The sequence below is a fragment of the Drosophila sechellia genome, chromosome 2R, assembly GCF_004382195.2.
Source record: "Drosophila sechellia strain sech25 chromosome 2R, ASM438219v1, whole genome shotgun sequence".
Classification (NCBI taxonomy): Eukaryota; Metazoa; Arthropoda; class Insecta; order Diptera; family Drosophilidae; genus Drosophila; species Drosophila sechellia.
In genome coordinates this window covers 12,345,671-12,368,427 of record NC_045950.1, presented here as the reverse complement: position 1 = coordinate 12,368,427, position 22,757 = coordinate 12,345,671, and the positions used below count along the sequence as shown (strand labels likewise).

The following is a 22,757-nucleotide window of genomic DNA, read 5'->3' as shown; positions in this document are numbered from 1 at the left end:
ATAATAGTTATGATACTCCTATTTCTTGGGTAATTTGGAGTAGAAATCCTCCAGGAATTCCTTTAATATCAACTTGAACTTTTCGCCGTGCCTGGCCAATAGCAACTTGGTCTCACTGTCCTCGTTGTCCAGCATCTCATCCGCATTCTCCAGCACTTGGAGGTAGTGCAGCCAAGCCGTTTCCAATCCCATCACCTGCTCAAATGTTTCCTCGCTAAGCTGCACCTGATATTTGTGCAGCAGAACGAAGAGTTCCAACATCGGAGTAAATGCAGACTGCTTCACTGGCACATCCTTCAGGAGTCGTTCAAGGAGCTGTTTGGCAGCCACCGTTTCACGGATGGTACGAGGAACCTTCATCACATTTCGCTCGTTGCGTTGCATGTATCGGTAAACAGCTAAATTTAGATGAAATATAAAATAGATCCCAGTATGTTGTTGATGTACTTACCACTCATCAAATTGCTACCATGATCCAGCAGCATTTTAATATTGAGAGCCTGCCACTTATCGATCCAATCCAGCATGGTGCTCTTCAGCGCATTCTGATTGATCAGGATAAAGTAAACGTTGGTGATGGCATCCTCGAAGATGACCTCGTCCGCCAGGGCACTGTAGTGTTCGATCCCGCCTTCAAAGACGCCAGCCGTCCGAGACTTGGACATAAGGCGTTGCCGGAATTCCTCCTCTGTCGTTTCCCAAAGGACACGATTCTTATTCCACACCGATTCGTACTTAGCAAGTTCCTCCCGCTGAATGCCAATCTCCGCTTGAATGCTTCTCATCAATTCAGAGCACTCCTGATCCTCCCGGAAAACGCTAGCGAATCCCTGGCGTTGCTGCTTCTTTGGGAGCTTTAGTTTATAACCCAATCGCGGAAACTGATCCAACATGCTGCGTATACTATCCACAATTCCATTGATCATATCGCCAATGGCATCCATGTCGGGAGTAAAGACAATCCGACCATCTTTCACATCCGATTCGACGACAATAATGGGAGCGGATGCCATATCCGCATCGCAATGAAGGGCCTCATAGAGCTTGTTTAATGATCCACGAGCACTGGTCATCAAGGAACTGGCTAGCATGTCATCCATATCGTTCACATAAGCAATCCACTCCGCAGACATCTGGCATATAACTAAGTTGATAAAGATATTCAATTTTACTATATTTAAAGCCACTGACCTCGTCATCCACTGATTGAAATTGCCGACTAAAGGCTGAAAGTAGCTCCACTACATGGCTGTAGTACCTCCTTAAGATGTCACCGGAGGAGCTCAGCCTGCTGGACAACTGCTGCTGGAACACAGATATATCCACGGAGCCGGAAAATGCAAAGTGCAGCAGGCAAGTGCCGCAGATCTTCTCACAAATCCTGGCCACGCCGCGATTAGCTCGCTTGAATATAAGAACTAACTCCTGGAACTCCGCAATGAACTCTGTGCCATCTTCAAAAAATTCCTCGTTGAACTCGGAGCCATAGGTGATCTTAAATACCCCAGGAGCGAGCTGGCGATCACACGCTTGGATCAGAGGACGAAAGAGTTTCCGTTCCCTATCGCTCAGAACAGCCAGAATGCGATTGTGACTTAGGGCCAGTTTGATTATACCATTGTATAAGGATCTTATAGTATCGTATCTTTCGTAAAGTTTTTTCATTGTGCTGGGAATGGCGAAGCCCATTCGCTCAAAATGCTGGGCTTGCTTACACAGTTCCAGAACGGAGGCATCGATATTGCACTCCAAGAGTCCCTTGAATTTCTTACTTCGTACCACTAGATAGCGATCCAAACGCTGGCAAAGGTCTCCCGAGAAGCCACAGCACTTGGCCACCCAGTCATCGTAGGCCAGTCGAATTTCCTTTTGAAATTCGAAACGCAGTGCATCAAATTTGGCCAAGGCCGGAGATGATTCCTTTACAGCCGGCAACCATTCGGAGTTCTTCAACCGATCTCTTAGCCATGTCAGGCGTTCAAGATTAATCCGATAGCCGAGAGCTATGGATACGTGTTTTGATAACCAAGATTCCCGGCTTTGCTCCTCTAGCAATTTTCTCGACGTGGCATCCATTTCCTTGGAGAACATCCTCCACAGACTGCTTGTTTCCTTTAGGTATGTTTTTCTCAGGGTTCCCCTCTGGCGGTAGGAGTAGAATAGCATGGCCTGCAGAGCCTCCAACATTTCCTCAACATTGGACACTTGCTGGAATACATTGAAGATCAGCCTCTGGACAGTCTCCTCCAGTTTCTGCATGTTTTTGCGAAAGGTTGCCACATCCGCATACCAATCCGAACGATGTACATTCAGGATATATGCCTGCGAATTTTGCTGAAGCTTGTTCAAGGTGTCCAAAAACTGCTCCTCCACACTTTCCGCAATCTTCTCCAGCTCCTCGCCACAGGTCCCGCCAAAAACGGGCTTGGATATGCTTCCGTTTTCATCCAGTCGGCCAAACACAATCATGGACTCACAAATGTCAATCACATCATTGAGACGTTCCACAAAGGCGTCGATGTGGTTGAAGATTAGTCCCTCATCCAGCTCCCACGGCATTTGTGTGTGTTTCTGGGCAAGATCCTTGGAAATTGTATCATAGATTCCCCTGTAAGTCAGGCAGCACTCGATAGCCACGTTGCATATCCTAATGCCGAAACGTGGTTTGCCCGAGAGGATCTCCTCCACTTTGGTTTGCTCTGTGCAGAATCTGTAAGGAGCAATAATGTATATATTATCCACTTGTGTGATTCTTGTTATACTCACCTTATGATCTGATTACTCAAATTCCGAAACAATGCAGCAATTAGCCTAGTTGTATTGTAGTATTCCGAATTCAGCCAAATGAAACGTATGAGGTGGATAATGCCAGGTAAAAGTTTCGTCAAGTCCGCCGGGCTTGTGGCCGCATCGATTTTGGAGCAGGGCTCAATCAGCAGATGAAGGAACCTAATGTTCGACAGAGATTTGAGAAGCTCCTCCCTGGCCCTCTCAATAAGTCCATCCATTTGTGGCATGTGCACGGATTGGGCATTGTGCAAGAGCAACAAAACCTTCTGGACATCCGAATGAGCCAATTGATAATTGATTCCTTGAAGGACTTCATCTAAATTGGAGAACATGGATGAATAATTACGAAAGTTAAGTGGATTTACTTGTTTGAGACCACCTTCAATTTATATACAGATATACACTTACAGCGATATTCCCAGAACTCAAACTCATCCCGCACAGTGGCCAGATCATGTGGAACCGTCAACGTATCGTCTGCCAGCAAAGTTCGAATCTGTGTGGTCCAGTAGAGAGCGATGCCCTCAAGGCTGCCGACCAAGTACCTATCAACGGGACCAGCCGTCAACTCCTTGATGACAAAGGGGACGTACATCACGGACATCCCAGCGATTTGATGGTGCATTCCGCTGAGAAATGCCAGGAATCTGTCCATGCTGGAACAGAAACGGTTCCGCACCGTGGCATTCCATTCGAGATAGTTCCGGAAGAAGGGGACGTACAATCGATCGAGTAGCTCCATCAAGCAGCCATCCACATCGCTCGTCAAGGTGCCGAAGTTGATCTCATCGTGAAATCCCTCCACGCTGAAAATCTCATTCGGTTCGCGGCGAAAGTAACTTAGATCCGAGACACACATGGTGGGCGGCATGCCCAAGCAGGCGGCTAGGCCATCCCTGTCGTAGTAAATGGTTAGCAGGGGCTCGTGAACCTCCAGTAGCCAGGCGCGGATGATGTCCAGAGTTCCCTCCTGCCAGTCCCTGTGATCCAAGCAGCTCAACACACTCATCCGCTGAATGTAGCAAACCAGTTGGTTCAGTTCCTCGTCGCTATACGATGGCTTTGGGGTCTCCGGACGGAGCTCCTCCTGACGAGGTTCAACGCTGCGCTCTGGGATCTAGGATTAAGAGGAGTTCTAGGGGAAATACTGACACAAACTCACCCTCATCGTCGGTTAAATCGGAATCCGTTAGATGCTCATCTTCTACAGCGCTGGAGGAGGCCATTTCACGGAGTTTTCACTCACCAAACGTATAGAAAACTTTATGAAAATCCATGGCAACCGGAAGCCGGCCTTACCGTTACTTTTAGTTTGAGCTGAACAACTGCATTTCCGGCGGGCTTTTTAAAAATATAATGAATATTGCAGTTTAAAATACATTTGCAATGATTCTTTTATGGTCTTAAAAAATGTTTAATTCAAAAATGTAGATTTTGAAAACTTTTCTACATCATTTTACATAGCCACCGGGCTATGGCCACATAAGTTCGGTGGTGGAATCTTAGGCGATTTTTGGGGTAGAAAGCCCTGGTCACACCAATCTGATACGAAAGCGGCGCTTAGTTCAAAAACAAGAGAGAATGATAAAGTCGAGTGCATCGACTATCAGATACCCGTTACTCAGCTGAAAAATAGCAATAAAAATTGCATTCTTTGAATCTAATTTAGGAATAGGCTCTCTAAATATTTGTGTATACAGTTGCGGGGGCGATTTGTGTCACTTAACAGATAGATACATTCTTAGGATTCATCTTTAAAACAATGCTGAGATGCCCAAAAGTGACCCAGTCGATGCTGGCCAGGATCAGCATCCGTCACTTCGCAGACGATATCCACGGCAGCGTGCGAGCGGCCTACGCAAAGGGAGACGCTCGAGCTGATCCGGTCAATGTGCTGCCGAAGTCCAAGTACGGTGGAATCAATACGGTCTCCCTGGTCACGGGCACCACCATCATTGGCCAGCAGGGAGCCCAATTCGTGTCATCCCTGCTTTCGAGCAGCCGCGTCCCTGTGGAGGTCCAAGTAATAGAAGCTGGCCAGGATGACGAGTACTTCCACTCGGTGCTCCGGAACAGAACTGCCGTTCATGTGGACAATCAGGCGGACGCGGAAGCCAAGCAGAAGGCGCTCAAGATCTGCAATGATCTGGACTTGTACGTCTTCAAGACCCGGACACGCAGCTTTCCCGGCTTCAAGTGCCGCTTTCCGGACGTGGATATCCAGTTAATCGGTCAGAACAACATGGGCATTTTCAACGAGCTGGAATATTCACCCGTGGAGGGAGTGGTGGAGGCACTGTCCGTCGTCTCCCAAAAAGCCAATGACAAGTACCTGCAGTACGCCTTTAAGGCGGCTGCAAAGGCGGGTCGGAAACGGGTGACGCTGATCAACAAGGCCAAGGAGTGGGCCATTAGCGATGGCTCACTGGTGGAAGCCGCCAAGCGAATGCACTGCCACTACAAGGATTGCCTGGAGCTGGAGCTCATGGAGGTGGAGGAGGCCATCAGCCGGCTGGTGACGGAGCCCACCTACTTTGACTGCCTCTTCGCCAGCGAGCGCTATGCCACATTCCTATCCGCCATCTGCAGTGGAGTCTGTGGCGGGGCTAATCTCTTCAGTGCGGTGGAGATCGGAGATCACCATGCCGTTTTCAAGCCCCTCCAGACGAAACTATCGCTGACCAACTATGCCAATCTAAGTGCCTACGGCATCGTGTCCACCATTGTGGATCTCTTCGAGCATCTGGGCCACGATAAGTGCGCCGATGCTCTGTGGTGCGAGTTGAAGCGCACCATGGACGAGGGCATTCGCACCAAGGAGTTCGGTGGCCAGGACACCGGCGAGTACGTCATTTGCAACATCATCAACCAGCTGCGATGCCGAGCATTGGGTAAATAGAGATCCTGCCATAAAATATATGAACGAAAGCACAAAAGTGTTCTAAGAATCTTATTAAATTGCCTGTGACCATTATTTTTCGAAAATAAAAACCAACATTTTTAAACGTTTCGCTCGAAATACTTTTTACCAATACATAACAATTTATTTGCTTACAACGAACAATAATTTGAAGGGGAATTGTCAGTAGTTGCGATATTTTTGGGAGTTCTTCAGCTAAAATTTAAGATTAAGTGAATAATTAGATTGTAATATAACACACTGAAAATATAACTAAGAATAAATCTGATGCATTGGAAAACGTATCAAAAAGTTAAAGGCCGCATTTTATTTAAATTGTTCTAGTGAAACTAAAATTTTTGATAGGCTTGTTCAAATGCATCAGAAATACGTGGTGCCCGAGTATCGGAAATTGGACCTTAGCATCCGTAACCACACCTGCTCATCCTCCGACCGGAGCCTGCTCTCGCTCATCTTCATCTTCCAGTTTTCCGAATAGGTAACCAGCTCCACCACCGCCTTGAAGGTGACACTTTTCAGTGGTTTAACGCATTTCAGGAGTTTTGCCTTCTCTTTGTTGCTGGGGTACTTCATGTAATCGTACTCAGCCGCCTGATCCGCTACCTCATCGATGATATCCTTTTTGAACTCGACCTTTTGAGTTCCCTGATCTTCGTCCAGCTTGGATTGGTCCAGGTTCTTGGGTTTCCGGTGCTGTTTTACTGGGCTGTCCATGTTCAGAGGAGAATTTGGTATGATTTTGTTGTTCAGCTATCAAAAATTGATCAAAACTTGAGTTGTGCTTGCTAAATATCAAATTTTAAGTGCCTGCTGCGGGTGTGTGTAATAAACATGATGTCCTCCCATTTGCACGTACAATTTGAATGGATTTATGTTCCATGCCGGCGGCTGTAAACAACTACATAAATACCGGAGCAGGACCTATGAAATGGATGGGGGGGGGGGCAATAAAAAGGAGCATATTTGCAGGCGCCAAAAACAAAAGCCCCAACACACAATTGCCCAGCATGTGGGCATGGAAGGCCCCCAGTCGATACTTTATCATCATGCAAATGGGCATTGTACTACTACCCATATAATCCCCTCCAGGGCTAATAAGTACCATGAACGGAGTCCGCCGCACAAAAACAAAATCCCACAATGAAAGCTGAAGGATAAACAGCAGCAAAAATTCCTGCCAGCCCCTTTGGCCACATCCGTGCCGTGGGCCATCTTGAGTTATGGCTCAATTCCAATGGGCCAACCAACGGGAGGAAAAGACAATCCTTTACACGCACATATGAGTTGTAATTTATTCGCCACTAGAAAAGTTGCCTTTATTAAATTTTACACACCCACACCCACACACACACACACGCGCGCATCCTTTTAGCAGCACTCCTGGTGTCCTGGTCATTGCTCGAGCTCGTTGGTGGGTCCGTGTGACAGCTTGGCCCTCATGGAGCCGCAGACCATCATGCAGGCGAACAGGGACAGCTCCAGGACACGGCACATGCAGTAGGCCACCACATCCAGCAGGTGCTCCACCACTCCCAAGTACAGACACATCCGTGGCTGGGTGCTTCGCTAGACCAGTGATTCCCTTGCTTATTTCAGTTACTTCCGCTCCTAACTGAGCTATCCACCAATGTGTAAGCTGGGTGCACTCCTATATCCTGATAAGCTTAAACCTCTTATGCTTAAGTTCACCGTGTTCACAGGCGACCAACTCTTTTCTTCAAATGATAACACTGCGCTGCTCGGTTCACCATATATATTTAATCCTGTTGCTGTATCGTCCGCGTCTCGTGTTTACCCATAAAACCGAATGGGAGCCGAACACAAGCCGCCGAGAGAGAGAGATTTCCATGCAAGGAGTGTAAGGATAACATGGAGATGGGGTTCTGCCACAGACAATTGCCTATGCTTTAAATATATTCAAACTATAAAAAACACTTAAAAATATATTTTCATTTTAAATAACAAGCCGCTATTTTTTGAATGAGTGTTGAGTTGAAAAACTACAGTCAAAAGTAAGTTTAAGTTTATCATTTAAGATAAGCTTAACTGATCTTAGCAACACCTTTAATTACAATCATTTAATCTTTGCATAATCAAAATGTTAAGTAAGCATTTTTAAAATAAGAGTTTATGCCAAAAAAACTTAGTTTCGCTCAATGTGCAGTGTTGGTACATGCGCAAACTGGTTTTCAATCCACAGAAAAGAGCCAGAGATAAGGATTAAAATTAAAGGATATTGAGAGCAGAGAAATATCATATTTAAGATTTTCGGCCAGCAAACAATAGAAATTACTTTGTACTAATCATACATACTCGTTTTCACATAAAGGTTATAAGTATTTGTATAATTTTGGCGCACATATGTAAAAGTTTTGGAAAAACTCACTTTTTAATTAATGCAATAATATAAAGTTGCCTTTCGAAATTAATTTTATTCGACATATGTACGAAGCATGTATTACAATCAATAATTGACAATTCTTTTAAAGAAGAAACAGAAGATAATATATATGGTATTATTATATTATCCATAGCCACTTAAAAGTTATAGTAAGATCTGTTTGGTCGTCAAACATAAGGCAATTATCAAACGCATCTATGGAATATTTTTCATAGCCACTTAATAGTAATGGTAAGATCTGTTCAATTCGAATTAATAGTTTGATTCGACAATTGGCTAGACGGCAAATGTCGTGTGCCTGCCAAGGACTCCGAATTTCCAGGACCAAAGGCAACCACTGAGTGCCATGGGCATCGACCATATGTTGGTTCCTAACCGAAGTCGAAGTCGGGTCGGTGCAGCACTGCACAGCACAGCAGAGCAGAGTACAGCATATGGTCACTAGACGCGAGCCACAATGCAGTTCGCCAGCGGGTTAATTGATGGCCCATGCCGACCAGTACAGTAGCTCATCCTCGCGAGAGCCGAGCCCCCCACCCCTCCACTCGCTCGTGTGCCGTTGAGCGTGAAAGTCACAAATTATGGGCGACAGAGAGAGAGGGGAAGATCCCATGGCATGATAGTACCAATTTGGCAAGATATGACGCGTGCCTGGCGCGAAAGAGATGGCAACAGGCGAAGTGTAGGCGTTTCACCACCGAGCGAAAGGGAGGGAAACACATCTAACCCCTAAGTCACCCCAGCTCCTCGAGGAGATCCTTTGGCCGGGCCATGGTAATAGCTGCGAGGATCCTGGGGCCAGGGGTCATTTGCGGGCCATTTACACAAACTTGGTCAGAACGGCGGTGAAAATATTTGTAGAATGCATCTCGCGGGGGTTGACCGTAGTCAAGTCTGGATCCGATCGGATCGTTTCAGTTGCATCGAAACTTTCAAGCCGCGCGGATCTGCCATGAGCTACTACTACTCGTCTGCCTCCGAGGAGGATGGCAGTTCCCAGTACCTGGGCAGCCCCAACTACAACTTGACCCAGCTGCCAGTTTCTGGCCAGGATTACGGACAGGGGGCTTTCTTATCGCCGGAATGGCAATTCCTGGATGCCGCAGGCGGAACTCAAACGGAACTAGGACCCATCATGGCGGTGCAAGGACAGCACACCCAGCCGCAGACCAAACGGCGGAGTAACAGCTCCACGGGATCGGACGGAAGGAAGAGCAGTCCAGAGCAGACCAATCTCAGTCCCACGGTCCAGAAGAGGAGACGACAGGCCGCCAATGCGCGGGAAAGGAAGCGGATGAACGGATTGAATGCGGCTTTCGAGCGGCTAAGGGAAGTGGTGCCCACTCCGTCCATCGACCAGAAGTTGTCCAAGTTCGAGACTCTCCAAATGGCCCAGTCCTACATCCTGGCACTGTGCGATCTCCTCAACAATGGGGACGTGGAGGTGGATGCCGCTGCATACACCATCTTCGGCGACAGCGATAGTGGATTTGGATTGAGCGGAGGATCCTTGTCATAGATGGATGATACTAGACTAAAGTTATGTGATTTTCTTCTTACTGTAGATTAAGTTAAATATGTAATGAAATAAATGGAATATTAAACAAAATTGGTCAAGTTAATTGAATGCAAAAATAATTTCAATTTCAAAGGCATTATTCATGAAATGCATCGCTTGATTATGAACCAAGTGATAATTCCAAAATGAGATACTCATTTAAACCTTTCTAGCAATTATAACCAGCCCACTATTCCCAGATCCCCAGATTCAATTGGCCATCGGATCGTTTGGCTACGCCTCAATGGTTTCGAAAACGATCATAAATTAATTACTCAACAGTTCATTGATAGGCGTACGTCAAGTTTTGGTCTAACCCCGAACAATTCCGAAACTGCGAAGCCACCACAGTGGGCGGTGAAGCGTGACACCCCTGAACTCCTGGCCAGAACTCCTCTCATTGAATAAAAAAGGCAGCTGAGTCCTTCGGCTCCGGTTGGGTGCTGTTTTTTATATGACGAGCGGGCAAGTTTGTGTGAGGACATTACAGCTATGGATTGATCACCGATGTCCTTTTGGGTTTTGTGGGCGGCGTGGGAGGCATGGGCTTCACAACGGTGTCTTCGTTGGGCACTGTGATGTGCTGCACCTCCACTTCGCCCTTGCTGAAGGAGTTTTTCGAGGGTCGAAATCCGGGATCCGGCGGATGCAGGACAATAACATCACGATTGTGATCGCTGAAGCTTAGGTTTTGAAAGGGATTGTTGGTGAGCAGCAGGGTCCTGTTCTCCTGCAGGATGGGAGCATTAGCTTTGTGGGATGGACGAAGTACTGGTCTTCTTGGCCTTGAAATCGGTCTGGTCATAAGAATGCGACGCATCCGTTTGGGTGGATATACCGCTTCTCTTTCTCTGGCATCTGGATTTTGAAGAACGGTATTCCTGTGCAGATGATCTTTGATGATGCCCAGCGCTGTGCTGGCCAGCACTGGTGGAATCCTAAAGGAGCCCAGTATGGAAAGGCCTCCACTCGCCTGGGATTGCAGAGGTGGCTGGGATCGGGTTGCGGTCACCGAATCGTCCCAGGACAAGCTCTGAAAGCCGGAGCACTGCCTTGGGCAGTGTAGCTGCTTCACAGACTCCTGTCCTGGGGCCTTCCGGTGGCCATCGGGTGTTTCAATCGGCTTCTTGGGCACCACGAGCAGGTACTGATGGTTGTTACCTTCATCCTGTAACTTGCAAATAAAATAGGCGGCAGAATTTAGATCAAAGGGCAACTTGCTGTTGGCAGCTGCATGAGTTTCCATGGTTCTCTTGGCGGCGTTCTGGACAGGACTTCTATTCGTCGCTCGTCTCTTGATCGGCTCTCCTGGCTGGATCTTCGGAGCTCCTGCTTGGCGAACGGGACTGGTGGATCTCGATTGCACTCTGGGGGATATTCCAGTTTTGGCGCGGAGATTCTTCTTGGCGGAGGACGACTGATTTTCACTGGTGGATACTAGCTTTGTCTTGCCCTCCTTTTGTTCCCTCAATCTGTTGGAGGCAACTAAAGATTTAGGTGCCATAACCGTTGGTTCTGCAGTTTTCTTGGCTTTTCCAAATGACTCCGTCTTATGTCCTTTGTCTTCCACTGATGTGCTTAGATTTATGCATATACTGCCAGCCTGATTTCGTTTTTCCGGCCCGGTTGACTTCGGATCTTTCGGATCACTTTCCACGTCGCAAATACAATCATCGTCAGGGACTGGGCTCACGATACCTTTATGATTGAAGTCCCTGTTGTCGTTCTTGGAATATTCACCTATGTCGTATGCATTATTAGGATTTTTTATTTTTTTTATATCCCTATTCGAAGGAAGAGATTCCGGGGCCCTGTCACTATCCCTTGGTTCATTTCTTTGGGATTCGATAGTTTCGGATCTTCTGGATCTATCTTGTTTTCCATTTTTGGCAGGACCAGATGACCTGCGATCATTTCTACTCGACCGAGAGCTCCTATTTTGTGTTGCGTGGGGGATTTCCTCATCACTGCAGAAGCAGCCATCCTCTGAATTGTACGGATCAGTTTCTCTGGAATAGGATGGATTCCTTTTCTGGGTTATATTGTCTGTATTATGATTTCGATTAGTATTTTTGCCATTTGACTTAATGTAAGGCACATCCTCGCTCTCCGAGTTATCATACTTCGAGGGCCGTTTGGGTCTTCTAGAAGATTCTTCCCTATTGTACTCCATTGGTGCATTTCGGTTTCGATTAGCGTTCTCCCTTCTAGGATAGGCATCATATGGATTATTGGCACCATATTCATCAGATTCAAAATCGTCACAATAACAATCGTCTAAAGTATGGTATTCACCTCGGTAATCTTCACGAGGTCTTTCAGCATATCTAGGAGCTGAATTTCTGTCCTCCCGTGTGGAATTCTTGTTTCGCTTTTCTATAGAAGTACGATATTCAGGTTGATTATCACTATAGCGATTTATATATCTTCTCTGTCCATATTCCTTGTAATCTGAATCATTATCAGGATCTCCATTTTCAGCCGGCTCTTCTCTTCTTGGTTTCCTATATTTATCGCTTTCTCTTCTATAGCTTTTTGCGGAATCTTCATAATCATCGTTTTCCTGCCTTCTTGATGAGGATTCACTCCTATATCTCCTTGCTATTTTTTCCTCCTCGTCATTCTCTTTAGAATAAGATCGATCGATATGTTTTCTCGTCCTGGCCATGTTAATTTCCAAGGAATCGGCATATGGACAAGTGTCATCATTGCACGGATCTTCATTATCTCTTCCTTTGGAACGCAGATTCGTTCCATTGCCGTATCTAGAGTACTCCCTTTCCCCACTATTTCTTGTTCGACGTTCGGATCGGTTTTTATTTTGCCTAGAGGAAAAGGCCGCAAATTGACACGTTTCGTCATTGCAGGTTTCATCGGATCTTCTTTTCGATCTTTTAGTTTCTTCATTTGATTTTCTCTTTGTCCTAAAATTATCCTCCCGACCATGACTACTGGATCTTTCCCTGGGACCCTGCTGCTCTTCTTCATCGTAAGTATTTCTCAAAGGACTGCTCCTCCTAGACTTGGAGGTTGGTTCATTATTCTCCTCGGAGTAGCGATTTCTTGAGTTCCGAGCTGTTCTTTCTTGTCGGTGTCTTGGACTAGGACATTTTAAATGGGGACATTCCTTGGGATTACGACGATCATACGCTGGACATGCCATTAACTGGGAGTCATCTGTTTGAAGTTGGAAAACTTTTTGATTTTTTGCTTCATCGGCATAACCTTTGCTTCGTCGTGGGGGAGGTGCATCTTCATAATTGGAATTACGGTTACTACCAACTTTATCATCGTTGCGAGATCGCCTTTCTGAAGGACGCTCCTCGTTTTGACGCCGTTTATTAACTGGGCAATTATCATCTTCACATACATATTTCTTCTGGTCAGGGCGATCAGGATCGTCCCTGCGAGATCGTTCCTCATTTTGAATCCTTCTTTGGTTGTAATTGCCATTTTCGGATCCGTAAGATTTTCTTCCCACGTTAGATCGTTCTCCTTGATCATTCGATTTTTGCACGATCCTTGATTGAAATTCCTCTGGCATCGATTTAGTTCGCTCAGTTGAGATAAGATTCTGTCCAGACTGCTCATGCTTTTCTAATGCACTAGCTCTTGAAGGATATGTCTTCACTGGATCCTGAGGTGGCGGTGCTGTGCCACTGCCTTTTTTGGCTGGCTGAAGCGGCCGAGTTGCCGTTTCCTGATTCCAAGACTTTGAGAGCGGAGCCATGGGCATCTGGGATGGGTTATTAGAGGCATCTGGAGACTGCGTCTGTGCCCACACATCTGTGGGCACATTCTCTGCATTGATGCAGTACACATGCTGTTGCTCCGGATACATAGATCGTCCGTAGTCATTCAGGTAAACCGTTTCATCATATGGAGCGTCTGGTGAAGCTGATCGAGAATAGTTTCTGGCATTCTGATCGACATGCTGCGGTTGGTAGTAGTTACCGTGGGCAGGAGGCACAATTTGATTGCAGTAAATGCACTGGCATCCATGGATATTGCAGCGCTGTACTTCTTGATTTACTTGGTTATAAGTGCAGTAACAACAGTTTGGAACTGGATGGCTAGTGTTATAGTAAGTTTGATCCGACATCGGTTGAGTGTTGCTGTATTGATCGGTGGTAGGATTGTTTGCATTATTCGAAAAATTCCGATCCCTGTACTTCTTCTGCAACAGCATCACGTTTAACTGATCCTCGCCAGACTGGCGGCGATTCTTCGTACAGCCGCAGTTTCGGTTCCGAACGGAGTCTCCATCGTCGGAGTAACTGCCGGGTTGGTTCTGTTGCTTGGCCAACTGGTCTAGAAGCCTCTGGCACACGGCATTGTTATTTCGCTTCCAGCTGTCGCAGCACGACTTCCGATATTCCTCGCCTATTACTTTACGGTATCTGGGCTTCCACTCTCCGCGTTTTTGGGAACATAGTCTGGGACCTGGCCACCCATCGCTACGTAAGCCATTGCCGATGGACTCGTCACCATCCCAGTTGTCAGCACCCATGTACACACCATTTTGTTGTGTTTGCGATGAACGCTTTTCTGGATTGCCTTTCGAGGGGCATGAACATGGTTTCCCAGTTAAATACTGGTTGCTATCACGTTTTTGGAATTTCTTTGACTGATCCTGTTCCTGATACTGATTAGATATCCTTGGGTTGGTACTGCTGCTTTCTCTGCCTTCTAAAGAGCTCTTACTTCCGGATTGGGGACGACTGCTTTGACCTCTTAGCTCGCACGCTTCACAGGGATCTTCGTCTTCCTCGGGCTTGCACCGAACACAGTACGCAGTGGGATACCAGCGATCATTGCCGGAAGTAGATCTTTCCTTATGTCCTTCTAAGTACTCTTCATTTGGTGGCTCAGGTTCTAGAATCATTTTGTAGAAGGTGTACCCGCACTTGGTTTCGCTGCAGCAGGGACTCAAGAAAGCTAGCGGAGATATGAATGTGCCATCAGAAAAATTGGGTGGGAAATGTCCTTCCTTCATGGCACAGTTATCTTCCTCCTGTGTGAAAATAGTAGTTAATGGCTTACTATTCAATATCTAGTGCAAAAACCATCCACTCACCTCCAAGTTTCCCAAAAAATGCAAGTCCTCGAAGTAGGAGTATCTTGGATTGTAACTATAGCCCTCAAGTTGACTATTTCGGATGGCGGCCAATTCCTTGGAGTAGTAGTGCCGCAGACCGAGCACCTGTAGCTTCACCTGGTCAGGAGTCAGGCCGCAGTTCATCCGCCGGGTGATTCGTCGCCAGGCGTCATCCTTCGCAGAACCACTGTGGAATCCAGGTGACTTCGGATTCCAAAGGCACTCGTTCGATCGATAAAGTCGGATGAGCTTCTGCGTCTTCTTCAATCGCTCCAAATTCAAATAGGACGTAATATCCTTCTGTGCCATCTTGCCCCTCACTTCTCCACAATCCTTTCCAGTGACTCGGTGATCAATCTTCCATAGCGTTTTCCTATTGAACCTACAGAGGTTGTATGCCCAGTTTGGAGCTATATATTGCACCCAAGCCGAAATATTTGGACAGGAAAAACAAAACTGACAACAAACAATCAATTTTGAATAATTTTTGAATGATTTTTAAACGGTATTAGTTAATTAAGAATTTTATATGCCGTTACCATTTATAAGATCTGCAGGGTGTCTCATGCAAGAGAAGCTTTTGAAAGTATTAATTCGGTATTATTGTGCAGTGAAATTGCGATTGGTATTTGGCTGGAAGAGAAGAACGGCCACACTGGCGCCCAGTAGCGAAAATAATAGTCGAATAATAAAATAGTTTTGAGTGCATCTAATTCCGACCCACTAACGTATGCGAGTGCATTTAGCGGCTGCACTTAATCATTCCGGGCAAAAAAGTGCAAACAAAACGACGCGGAGCAGCCAGAATCGAGATTGCGCTCCAGCGATATCGCCATTTGACCAATTCGACTTTTGTGTCTGGTATAACCACAAAATTTTCACTGCATCTTCTTATTTGAGCCGCCCCCAACCCAATTTTCGCGAGTGTGTCGGAATCAGCAGAGAATCGGAACAAAAGGAGCCAAACGGAGTACCAGAATCGACACAAGCACACAGTGAGCAGCAGATAGTGCGGACGATAGTGAGTCGTTGATTATCCACGTAAACAGAGAGCTGCATGCGCAGAGGTCGCGCCCAGAGCTGCAGAAATCCAACAATCTCCGCCAGAAAGATCCATCTCCGCCCCCGTAAGCAATGTCCGCGGAACGAGAGATTCCCGCCGAGGACAGCATCAAAGTGGTCTGCCGATTCCGACCGCTGAACGACAGCGAGGAGAAGGCCGGCTCCAAGTTCGTGGTCAAGTTCCCCAACAATGTGGAGGAGAACTGCATATCCATAGCGGTATGTGTTCCAGATCTATAGTTTTCGCCAGACCCCACTGCCTTTTCCCTATGTGTTATGCATTAATCTCGGCATGCCGCGCCATGACGTCATGCCTATTAGCGTACATTACCCTTCCCCAAAATTGCCGACCAATTGGAATGCTAGGCGATAAAAAGAGAGAGGCACTAAAGTTACCCATGAATAATTGCACAAAACAAAACTAGATGTACATATACATATGTACGTATGATGAAACCAACTAACTTTACTCCAAATCAATATTGCTTTGCACCAAATTGATTTTCCCCCAGTCGGAAAAGAATAGGGTGTGTGAATCGAAAGAAGCGCGTTGACGGGGTGGAGAAATGCCACCCACTAGACGGTTTTCTGCTAAAAGCGGGTGTTCCATTCTTTTGGGCCGCATAAATATGCGCTTTTCTAGAGTTTCCAGTCCGCCTTCAGTGCTTACCTCACTTACATTTCCACACAAACACATACACACTTTGACGGTAGCCCCCGCTCCACTTCCACTCCTCTGCCCGCGCGCCAATGAGTCATGCACGCAAAGCATACAAAAAAAAATGAAGGAAAACAATAAGAGCAACTTTGGAGGCAATGGAATTTGGCTGTATTGCCTTTATGCCACATGAAATGTTATTGCTTTGTATGCTATGCTGAGTTTCCCGCTTTTCCGCCAGGTCTAATCCGTCATTTTCCTGGTAAAGCTTGGGCAATTGAACCAGTTCCAAAAAAGTCAGCACTAATATAGTGCCTCCATACACAGACATTATCATTGCGCTCTGCCTCTCCCTCTCTCTCTCTCTGACTAACTCTATCTATCTCTCTTTCGCTGTGGCTTTCTTCTGGCGCTCGTTATTCACTATTCTTCCCCCTTCCACTTAACATGTCTTAATGCTCATAATTACAATCTGCTTCGCGGCCATGCGTTGAAAATGATTCAAAGGCAGTCAGCGGGAAAAGATCGGGGACAGGGGGAATGAATCTCCGAAAGAAATTTCACCGCAACTGACACTAGTTTATAGCTATGTACTACAAGAAACACATTATACTAACCCTAATCTCCACCGTCTGCAGGGCAAGGTGTATTTGTTCGACAAGGTCTTCAAGCCGAATGCATCCCAGGAAAAGGTATACAATGAGGCGGCCAAGTCCATTGTTACGGATGTCCTGGCCGGGTACAATGGAACGATATTCGCATATGGTCAGACGTCCTCCGGAAAAACGCATACGATGGAGGGCGTGATCGGGGACTCCGTAAAACAGGGTATCATACCGCGTATCGTCAACGACATTTTCAATCACATCTACGCCATGGAGGTGAACCTGGAGTTCCACATCAAGGTCTCCTACTACGAGATCTACATGGACAAGATTCGCGATCTGTTGGACGTCTCCAAGGTGAACCTTAGCGTGCACGAGGATAAGAACCGGGTGCCGTACGTCAAGGGGGCCACGGAACGGTTCGTCTCGTCGCCGGAGGATGTTTTCGAGGTGATCGAGGAGGGCAAATCCAATCGTCACATCGCGGTGACAAGTGAGTTCTAATTGAAATCGATGGTCAGGACAAGTTCAGCCAAACATGAAATCTCAAAACCATATATCAAGAGTTATTCCTGCCTTCGCTCTGACCTCGATTGTAGTTTCATCTTCCAGATCACCTTTTATAACGATTTATCCATCCTTTCAGACATGAACGAGCATTCTTCGCGATCACACTCAGTATTCCTTATCAATGTGAAGCAGGAGAATCTGGAGAACCAGAAGAAACTATCCGGCAAACTCTACCTGGTGGATTTGGCCGGTTCCGAAAAGGTTTCCAAGACTGGAGCTGAGGGAACCGTCCTTGATGAAGCCAAGAACATCAACAAGTCGCTGTCGGCCTTGGGCAACGTAATCTCTGCACTGGCGGACGGAAACAAAACGCACATCCCCTACCGTGATTCAAAGCTCACGCGAATCCTTCAGGAGTCGCTGGGAGGTAACGCACGCACAACCATCGTCATCTGCTGCTCTCCAGCCAGCTTCAACGAATCTGAAACGAAGTCAACGCTGGACTTCGGTCGTAGAGCCAAGACAGTGAAGAACGTGGTCTGCGTTAACGAGGAGCTTACTGCCGAGGAATGGAAGCGACGCTATGAGAAGGAGAAGGAAAAGAACGCCCGACTAAAGGGTAAGGTGGAAAAGCTGGAGATCGAGCTTGCGCGCTGGAGAGCTGGTGAAACCGTTAAGGCGGAGGAGCAAATTAACATGGAGGATCTCATGGAGGCCAGCACGCCCAACCTGGAAGTGGAGGCAGCACAGACGGCGGCGGCCGAGGCCGCTTTGGCCGCCCAGCGAACGGCTCTCGCCAATATGTCCGCATCGGTTGCCGGGAACGAGCAGGCAAGGCTGGCTTCAGAGTGCGAACGCCTCTACCAGCAGCTGGACGACAAGGATGAGGAGATCAACCAGCAGAGCCAGTACGCCGAGCAGCTCAAGGAGCAGGTGATGGAGCAGGAGGAACTCATCGCTAACGCTCGACGTGAGTATGAGACTTTGCAGTCGGAGATGGCGCGAATCCAACAGGAGAACGAGTCCGCCAAGGAAGAGGTTAAGGAGGTGCTCCAAGCTCTCGAAGAGCTGGCTGTAAACTACGACCAGAAATCACAGGAGATCGATAACAAGAACAAGGATATCGATGCCCTCAACGAGGAGCTGCAGCAGAAGCAGTCTGTGTTCAACGCCGCCTCCACGGAGCTACAGCAGCTCAAGGACATGTCCTCACACCAGAAGAAGCGCATCACGGAAATGCTAACCAACCTACTGCGCGACCTCGGCGAAGTCGGCCAGGCCATTGCCCCCGGTGAGTCCAGCATCGACCTCAAGATGAGTGCTCTGGCTGGCACGGATGCCAGCAAGGTGGAGGAAGATTTCACCATGGCGCGTTTGTTTATCAGCAAGATGAAGACGGAGGCCAAGAACATTGCCCAGCGTTGCTCTAACATGGAATCACAGCAGGCTGACTCCAACAAGAAGATCTCCGAATATGAGAAAGACTTGGGCGAATACCGGCTACTCATCTCACAGCACGAGGCTCGCATGAAGTCGCTGCAGGAGTCGATGCGGGAGGCAGAGAACAAGAAGCGCACGCTTGAGGAGCAAATCGATTCGCTGCGGGAGGAATGCGCCAAGCTCAAGGCCGCCGAGCACGTTTCCGCCGTTAACGCCGAGGAGAAACAGCGGGCTGAGGAGCTGCGCTCCATGTTCGATTCTCAGATGGACGAGCTACGCGAAGCCCACACCCGCCAGGTGTCCGAGCTCAGGGACGAGATTGCCGCCAAGCAGCACGAAATGGACGAGATGAAGGATGTCCATCAAAAGCTTCTCTTGGCGCACCAACAGATGACGGCCGACTACGAGAAGGTGCGCCAGGAGGATGCCGAGAAGTCCAGCGAGCTTCAGAACATCATCCTCACCAACGAGCGACGAGAACAAGCGCGCAAAGACCTCAAGGGCCTGGAGGACACGGTGGCCAAGGAGTTGCAGACGCTACACAACCTGCGAAAACTTTTCGTTCAGGATCTACAGGTAAAGTTTAAGCAATCTTTCTATTGTTGCTTAAGACCCTAAAATGTATTTCACTTGTGCCAACAGCAACGAATCCGAAAGAATGTCGTAAACGAGGAAAGCGAGGAGGACGGTGGATCACTCGCGCAGAAGCAGAAGATTTCCTTCTTGGAGAACAACCTCGACCAGCTGACCAAGGTGCACAAGCAGTTGGTGCGGGACAACGCCGATCTGCGGTGCGAGCTGCCCAAGCTGGAGAAGCGTCTACGCTGTACCATGGAGCGGGTGAAGGCTCTGGAAACAGCGCTCAAGGAAGCGAAGGAGGGCGCAATGCGGGATCGCAAGCGCTACCAATACGAGGTGGACCGCATCAAGGAGGCGGTGCGACAGAAGCACCTGGGCAGACGTGGCCCACAGGCACAGATCGCCAAGCCGATCCGCTCCGGCCAGGGTGCAATTGCCATTCGTGGTGGTGGCGCCGTTGGCGGACCATCCCCGCTGGCCCAGGTTAATCCTGTCAACTCGTAGATCCAATCACCACCTGTCGCCGCCCAGTTCAGCTCCGCTTTAAACTAAACTAAATGGATTACGTTATACATACTTAACATAACTGATAATTGCCTTCGCTTAGATGAGATGTGTCGCGATCATGTGCAGCGCTTTAAATATACATACATATAATTTAATTAAATAAATGAAAGGAAACCGGAAATTAACTAAATTTTACAAACCGAAAATAATAAAACCCACAGATATGTAAGGACATCTATATACGTTAAGAGTATTTATAAACTTTTCAAACATAAACCTAAATAAAAGTCGCAGACAAATTAAGGTCTCTTTAGTTTGATTCTATTTGCAATTCAAAAAAAATTTGACAATTATTTGGCTATTGGTTGTTGTTACATCGTCTGCTGTTACAATCGCATGTTGTAACCTGTCCCGCCTGTGTTATGGTGCTCCCAATCGTCTGGAGAATTGACCACCTGCCATTCGTACCACACTTTGGTTGCATCCACGCATCGCCAAAACTTGATGGATATAGTCTGTCCCTCCCTCAGAGTTCGTGGACGCTGAGTAGTAAAAGTATATATTAATGTAGCAGTTATCAAAGGCAAACTAATCACTTCACACTTACCGTTGGGAAGAACATGGGGAACCAGGAGAACATGCCAGGCGTATGGGTCAGCGGATTGATGCTCAGGCAGATGTCCTTGTACAAATGGGTATCAAAGTATCCGCCGATTCCGTGCAGCACACAATCTTTTTTGACTTGAAATGAAATCGCCTTGCAGCGGGTATTGTCAATATTTTCCGCTCGATTAGGATGTTCGAAATCAAACAGAGCCTGCGGCTCATCAATATGGTAAATATTCTTTAGCAGCGACACATAGCCGTAGTCGAAGGCAGACTCGGTTGGTAACGCTTGGCAGACATTTTGGTGCAGCACTGTTGACATCAGTGGATTAATGTAGGAGGTGGATTTGTAGGGTATGCTGATTCCATCCGGTTTGAGCAGTTTCAGTGCACCATCAAGGCACTCGGGCGAAAGTTCATTATCGCCAAAGGAACCAAGTAACTCCGAAACCATGATGTCTGCCAGCTCTGGAGGGGAAAAGTCTCGCATGTCCTTCGAAAAAATGTGAACATCTGAAGAATATGTTCCGGATTAGGACTGGTTCATGGAAGTTATTTTTGTCATTCTTACCCTTATCGGCCCAAAGCATCTTAACCATATTGGAGAGGGTACGAATGGCATTGGGATTTTTTTCGATGATGTATAGGCGAACTTTGCGCTTCGACAACTCGGCAGCATTGAATACAGCCCTCGCTAAAGGACCTCGTCCTCCACCCAGTAGCATTACAACTGTCTGTAGGTTTGAACATACAAATGTTAATATATATCTTATAGGTGGAGAAGAGCACCTTACCAGTTTCGTTTTAGCCTCCGCAGCGCTCACTCGATCCAACAAGGCCGCCTGTACGGCATCCTGGTAGAGTCTGTACTTAACAGGATCGTTTTCGAATACCTCATAGGTATACGAGTCCAGATTTTCGCAAAGAGGCTGCAGTGGAATTTCCAGCATGTTTTCATAGCTAATGGAACAATTTATATTGGATAATTCACGAATCTAATGCATTGAACCAACCTTTTTAGCGCGTGCTTGTCGCAATTCTCATTAATTAGCTTATTAACGTAATCCGCGTACTGGCACAAAGCCTTATCGTTGGGGTTCGTGGAGATGATGATGTTGGCTCGCACCGAGATGAAGTGCCCGACGATGATCTGCCACTCCTTCTTCAGCACACAGTAGTTGGAGCGGTTCCTGACGAACAGGGACGATGGAATGATGATTGCCTCGATGGGTTCGCCCAACCAGCGACGCACTGTTTCCTTGCAGGGTCGATCCGCATCGTTTAGCTCTACCACAACTTTCAATTTGGTGCTGTGTTTGGTGACCATGCGCAGGTTATTCCACCAGTTCCACGGGTCATTGGATTCCGTTTCAGACACCTCCTCGGCGGTGGCATCCTTTCGGTGCTCGAATGTGGCCAGCTCTGGATTGGTGATGGGCACTTGGATTAACCATCGCCCTAAAGGAAAATCATCTAATAACAAATTTGAGAATCCACTTCTTAATTTAGATGCCTACCCTTTGTTTTGGCCAGCACGATGGAGGCTAGATTCTCGTTTTCCGGACCGCGCAGTCGTACCATCACATTGCCCATATTCTGCAGGTGCTCCGCCCAGGTCACGTCCCGCATAAGTACCTCCTTTGCGTGTTCGCGCAGTTTGGCATTCGGCGAGTCCACATTCACGTCGGACAAGGTAAATACCACCTTGGAATTCCAGTCGCTGGCGCTCAAAATTGTGGCCGGATATGTGGGATCCGATTCGTGTGCTTCGAAGGGCAACATATTGGCGTTAATAGAGGTGGACACTGCATTATAGTTGTTTGCGAAGGCCTTTTCGATAAACTTGGGTATACTACTAACACCCTCCTGGTGCAGACAGACGTAGTAATTCATCTTTCAATGCAAACACCACCTCTTCAAAAAGTCCAAAAAATGCGGTGACCGGCAGCAGTGTGACCGTATGCGGGGGCAATTCAAATGGACCGATTGGTGTGAACGCAAGGTAATTGCCGAAAAATCACAC

At 47.3% G+C, this 22,757-nt stretch overlaps 8 protein-coding genes across 10 annotated transcripts; 3 read left to right on the top strand and 5 right to left on the bottom strand.

Annotated features, from left to right (window-relative positions):
* Positions 1 to 18: 18 nt before the first annotated feature.
* LOC6609419 (dynein-1-beta heavy chain, flagellar inner arm I1 complex) lies at positions 19 to 4,016 on the bottom strand. The gene is made up of 6 exons (XM_002034068.1): positions 3,953 to 4,016; positions 3,199 to 3,900; positions 2,767 to 3,106; positions 1,192 to 2,710; positions 452 to 1,133; positions 19 to 398 (listed from the first exon to the last, which is right to left on the bottom strand). The coding sequence occupies exons 1-6, from the start codon at positions 4,014 to 4,016 to the stop codon at positions 19 to 21; spliced, it is 3,687 nt and encodes a 1,228-aa protein (XP_002034104.1).
* A 479-nt stretch (positions 4,017 to 4,495) lies between these two features.
* Positions 4,496 to 5,794, top strand: LOC6609418 (isocitrate dehydrogenase [NAD] subunit gamma, mitochondrial). The gene has a single exon (XM_002034067.2). It carries the CDS (start codon positions 4,553 to 4,555, stop codon positions 5,687 to 5,689), a length of 1,137 nt encoding a protein of 378 aa, XP_002034103.1. The 5' UTR covers positions 4,496 to 4,552; the 3' UTR covers positions 5,690 to 5,794.
* A 15-nt stretch (positions 5,795 to 5,809) lies between these two features.
* On the bottom strand, positions 5,810 to 6,528 carry LOC6609417. Its single transcript, XM_002034066.2, has 2 exons — positions 6,128 to 6,528; positions 5,810 to 5,905 (listed from the first exon to the last, which is right to left on the bottom strand). Exons 1-2 carry the CDS (start codon positions 6,422 to 6,424, stop codon positions 5,873 to 5,875), a joined length of 330 nt encoding a protein of 109 aa, XP_002034102.1. The 5' UTR covers positions 6,425 to 6,528; the 3' UTR covers positions 5,810 to 5,872.
* A 456-nt stretch (positions 6,529 to 6,984) lies between these two features.
* Positions 6,985 to 7,462, bottom strand: LOC6609416. Its single transcript, XM_032715741.1, has one exon. It carries the CDS (start codon positions 7,256 to 7,258, stop codon positions 7,103 to 7,105), a length of 156 nt encoding a protein of 51 aa, XP_032571632.1. The 5' UTR covers positions 7,259 to 7,462; the 3' UTR covers positions 6,985 to 7,102.
* Positions 7,463 to 8,974: 1,512 nt separating this feature from the next.
* LOC6609415 (protein lin-32) lies at positions 8,975 to 9,630 on the top strand. Its single transcript, XM_002034064.2, has one exon. It carries the CDS (start codon positions 9,064 to 9,066, stop codon positions 9,628 to 9,630), a length of 567 nt encoding a protein of 188 aa, XP_002034100.1. The 5' UTR covers positions 8,975 to 9,063.
* A 461-nt stretch (positions 9,631 to 10,091) lies between these two features.
* On the bottom strand, positions 10,092 to 15,222 carry LOC6609414 (putative uncharacterized protein DDB_G0282133). Of its 2 annotated transcripts, XM_032716334.1 has the most exons (3): positions 14,747 to 15,222; positions 10,891 to 14,683; positions 10,759 to 10,837 (listed from the first exon to the last, which is right to left on the bottom strand). In XM_032716334.1, exons 1-3 carry the CDS (start codon positions 15,074 to 15,076, stop codon positions 10,833 to 10,835), a joined length of 4,128 nt encoding a protein of 1,375 aa, XP_032572225.1. In that variant the 5' UTR covers positions 15,077 to 15,222; the 3' UTR covers positions 10,759 to 10,832. The 2 variants fall into 2 exon arrangements, with proteins under 2 accessions (XP_032572224.1, XP_032572225.1); XM_032716333.1 differs by having other exon boundaries at positions 10,092 to 14,683.
* Positions 15,223 to 15,424: 202 nt separating this feature from the next.
* Positions 15,425 to 20,431, top strand: LOC6609413 (kinesin heavy chain). The gene is made up of 4 exons (XM_002034062.2): positions 15,425 to 16,048; positions 17,126 to 17,585; positions 17,739 to 19,618; positions 19,685 to 20,431. The coding sequence occupies exons 1-4, from the start codon at positions 15,902 to 15,904 to the stop codon at positions 20,123 to 20,125; spliced, it is 2,928 nt and encodes a 975-aa protein (XP_002034098.1). The 5' UTR covers positions 15,425 to 15,901; the 3' UTR covers positions 20,126 to 20,431.
* On the bottom strand, positions 20,428 to 22,703 carry LOC6609412 (protein arginine N-methyltransferase 5). Of its 2 annotated transcripts, none has more exons than XM_032714307.1 (6): positions 22,252 to 22,703; positions 21,748 to 22,207; positions 21,529 to 21,694; positions 21,306 to 21,468; positions 20,736 to 21,247; positions 20,428 to 20,670 (listed from the first exon to the last, which is right to left on the bottom strand). In XM_032714307.1, the coding sequence occupies exons 1-6, from the start codon at positions 22,625 to 22,627 to the stop codon at positions 20,515 to 20,517; spliced, it is 1,833 nt and encodes a 610-aa protein (XP_032570198.1). In that variant the 5' UTR covers positions 22,628 to 22,703; the 3' UTR covers positions 20,428 to 20,514. The 2 variants fall into 2 exon arrangements, with proteins under 2 accessions (XP_032570198.1, XP_002034097.1); XM_002034061.2 differs by having other exon boundaries at positions 21,748 to 22,192; positions 22,252 to 22,702.
* Between the last annotated feature and the right edge of the window lie 54 nt (positions 22,704 to 22,757).

Excerpts from the sequence above, each read along its gene's own strand:
- LOC6609419 (XM_002034068.1), bottom strand. The coding sequence starts at position 4,016 with ATGGCCTCCTCCAGCGCTGTAGAAGATGAGCATCTAACGGATTCCGAT. Across the intron at positions 1,134-1,191 it reads TTCAATCAGTGGATGACGAG|ATGTCTGCGGAGTGGATTGC; the intron begins GTCAGTGGCTTT and ends GTTATATGCCAG. Across the intron at positions 399-451 it reads TGGTAGCAATTTGATGAGTG|CTGTTTACCGATACATGCAA; the intron begins GTAAGTACATCA and ends ATCTAAATTTAG.
- LOC6609418 (XM_002034067.2), top strand. The coding sequence starts at position 4,553 with ATGCTGAGATGCCCAAAAGTGACCCAGTCGATGCTGGCCAGGATCAGC.
- LOC6609417 (XM_002034066.2), bottom strand. The coding sequence starts at position 6,424 with ATGGACAGCCCAGTAAAACAGCACCGGAAACCCAAGAACCTGGACCAA. Across the intron at positions 5,906-6,127 it reads TCCGGTCGGAGGATGAGCAG|CTGAAGAACTCCCAAAAATA; the intron begins GTGTGGTTACGG and ends CTTAAATTTTAG.
- LOC6609416 (XM_032715741.1), bottom strand. The coding sequence starts at position 7,258 with ATGTGTCTGTACTTGGGAGTGGTGGAGCACCTGCTGGATGTGGTGGCC.
- LOC6609415 (XM_002034064.2), top strand. The coding sequence starts at position 9,064 with ATGAGCTACTACTACTCGTCTGCCTCCGAGGAGGATGGCAGTTCCCAG.
- LOC6609414 (XM_032716333.1), bottom strand. The coding sequence starts at position 15,076 with ATGGCACAGAAGGATATTACGTCCTATTTGAATTTGGAGCGATTGAAG. Across the intron at positions 14,684-14,746 it reads ATTTTTTGGGAAACTTGGAG|GAGGAAGATAACTGTGCCAT; the intron begins GTGAGTGGATGG and ends ATTTTCACACAG.
- LOC6609413 (XM_002034062.2), top strand. The coding sequence starts at position 15,902 with ATGTCCGCGGAACGAGAGATTCCCGCCGAGGACAGCATCAAAGTGGTC. Across the intron at positions 16,049-17,125 it reads AGAACTGCATATCCATAGCG|GGCAAGGTGTATTTGTTCGA; the intron begins GTATGTGTTCCA and ends CACCGTCTGCAG. Across the intron at positions 19,619-19,684 it reads TTTTCGTTCAGGATCTACAG|CAACGAATCCGAAAGAATGT; the intron begins GTAAAGTTTAAG and ends TTGTGCCAACAG.
- LOC6609412 (XM_032714307.1), bottom strand. The coding sequence starts at position 22,627 with ATGAATTACTACGTCTGTCTGCACCAGGAGGGTGTTAGTAGTATACCC. Across the intron at positions 21,695-21,747 it reads GACAAGCACGCGCTAAAAAG|CTATGAAAACATGCTGGAAA; the intron begins GTTGGTTCAATG and ends TTGTTCCATTAG. Across the intron at positions 20,671-20,735 it reads TCCCCATGTTCTTCCCAACG|CGTCCACGAACTCTGAGGGA; the intron begins GTAAGTGTGAAG and ends TTTACTACTCAG.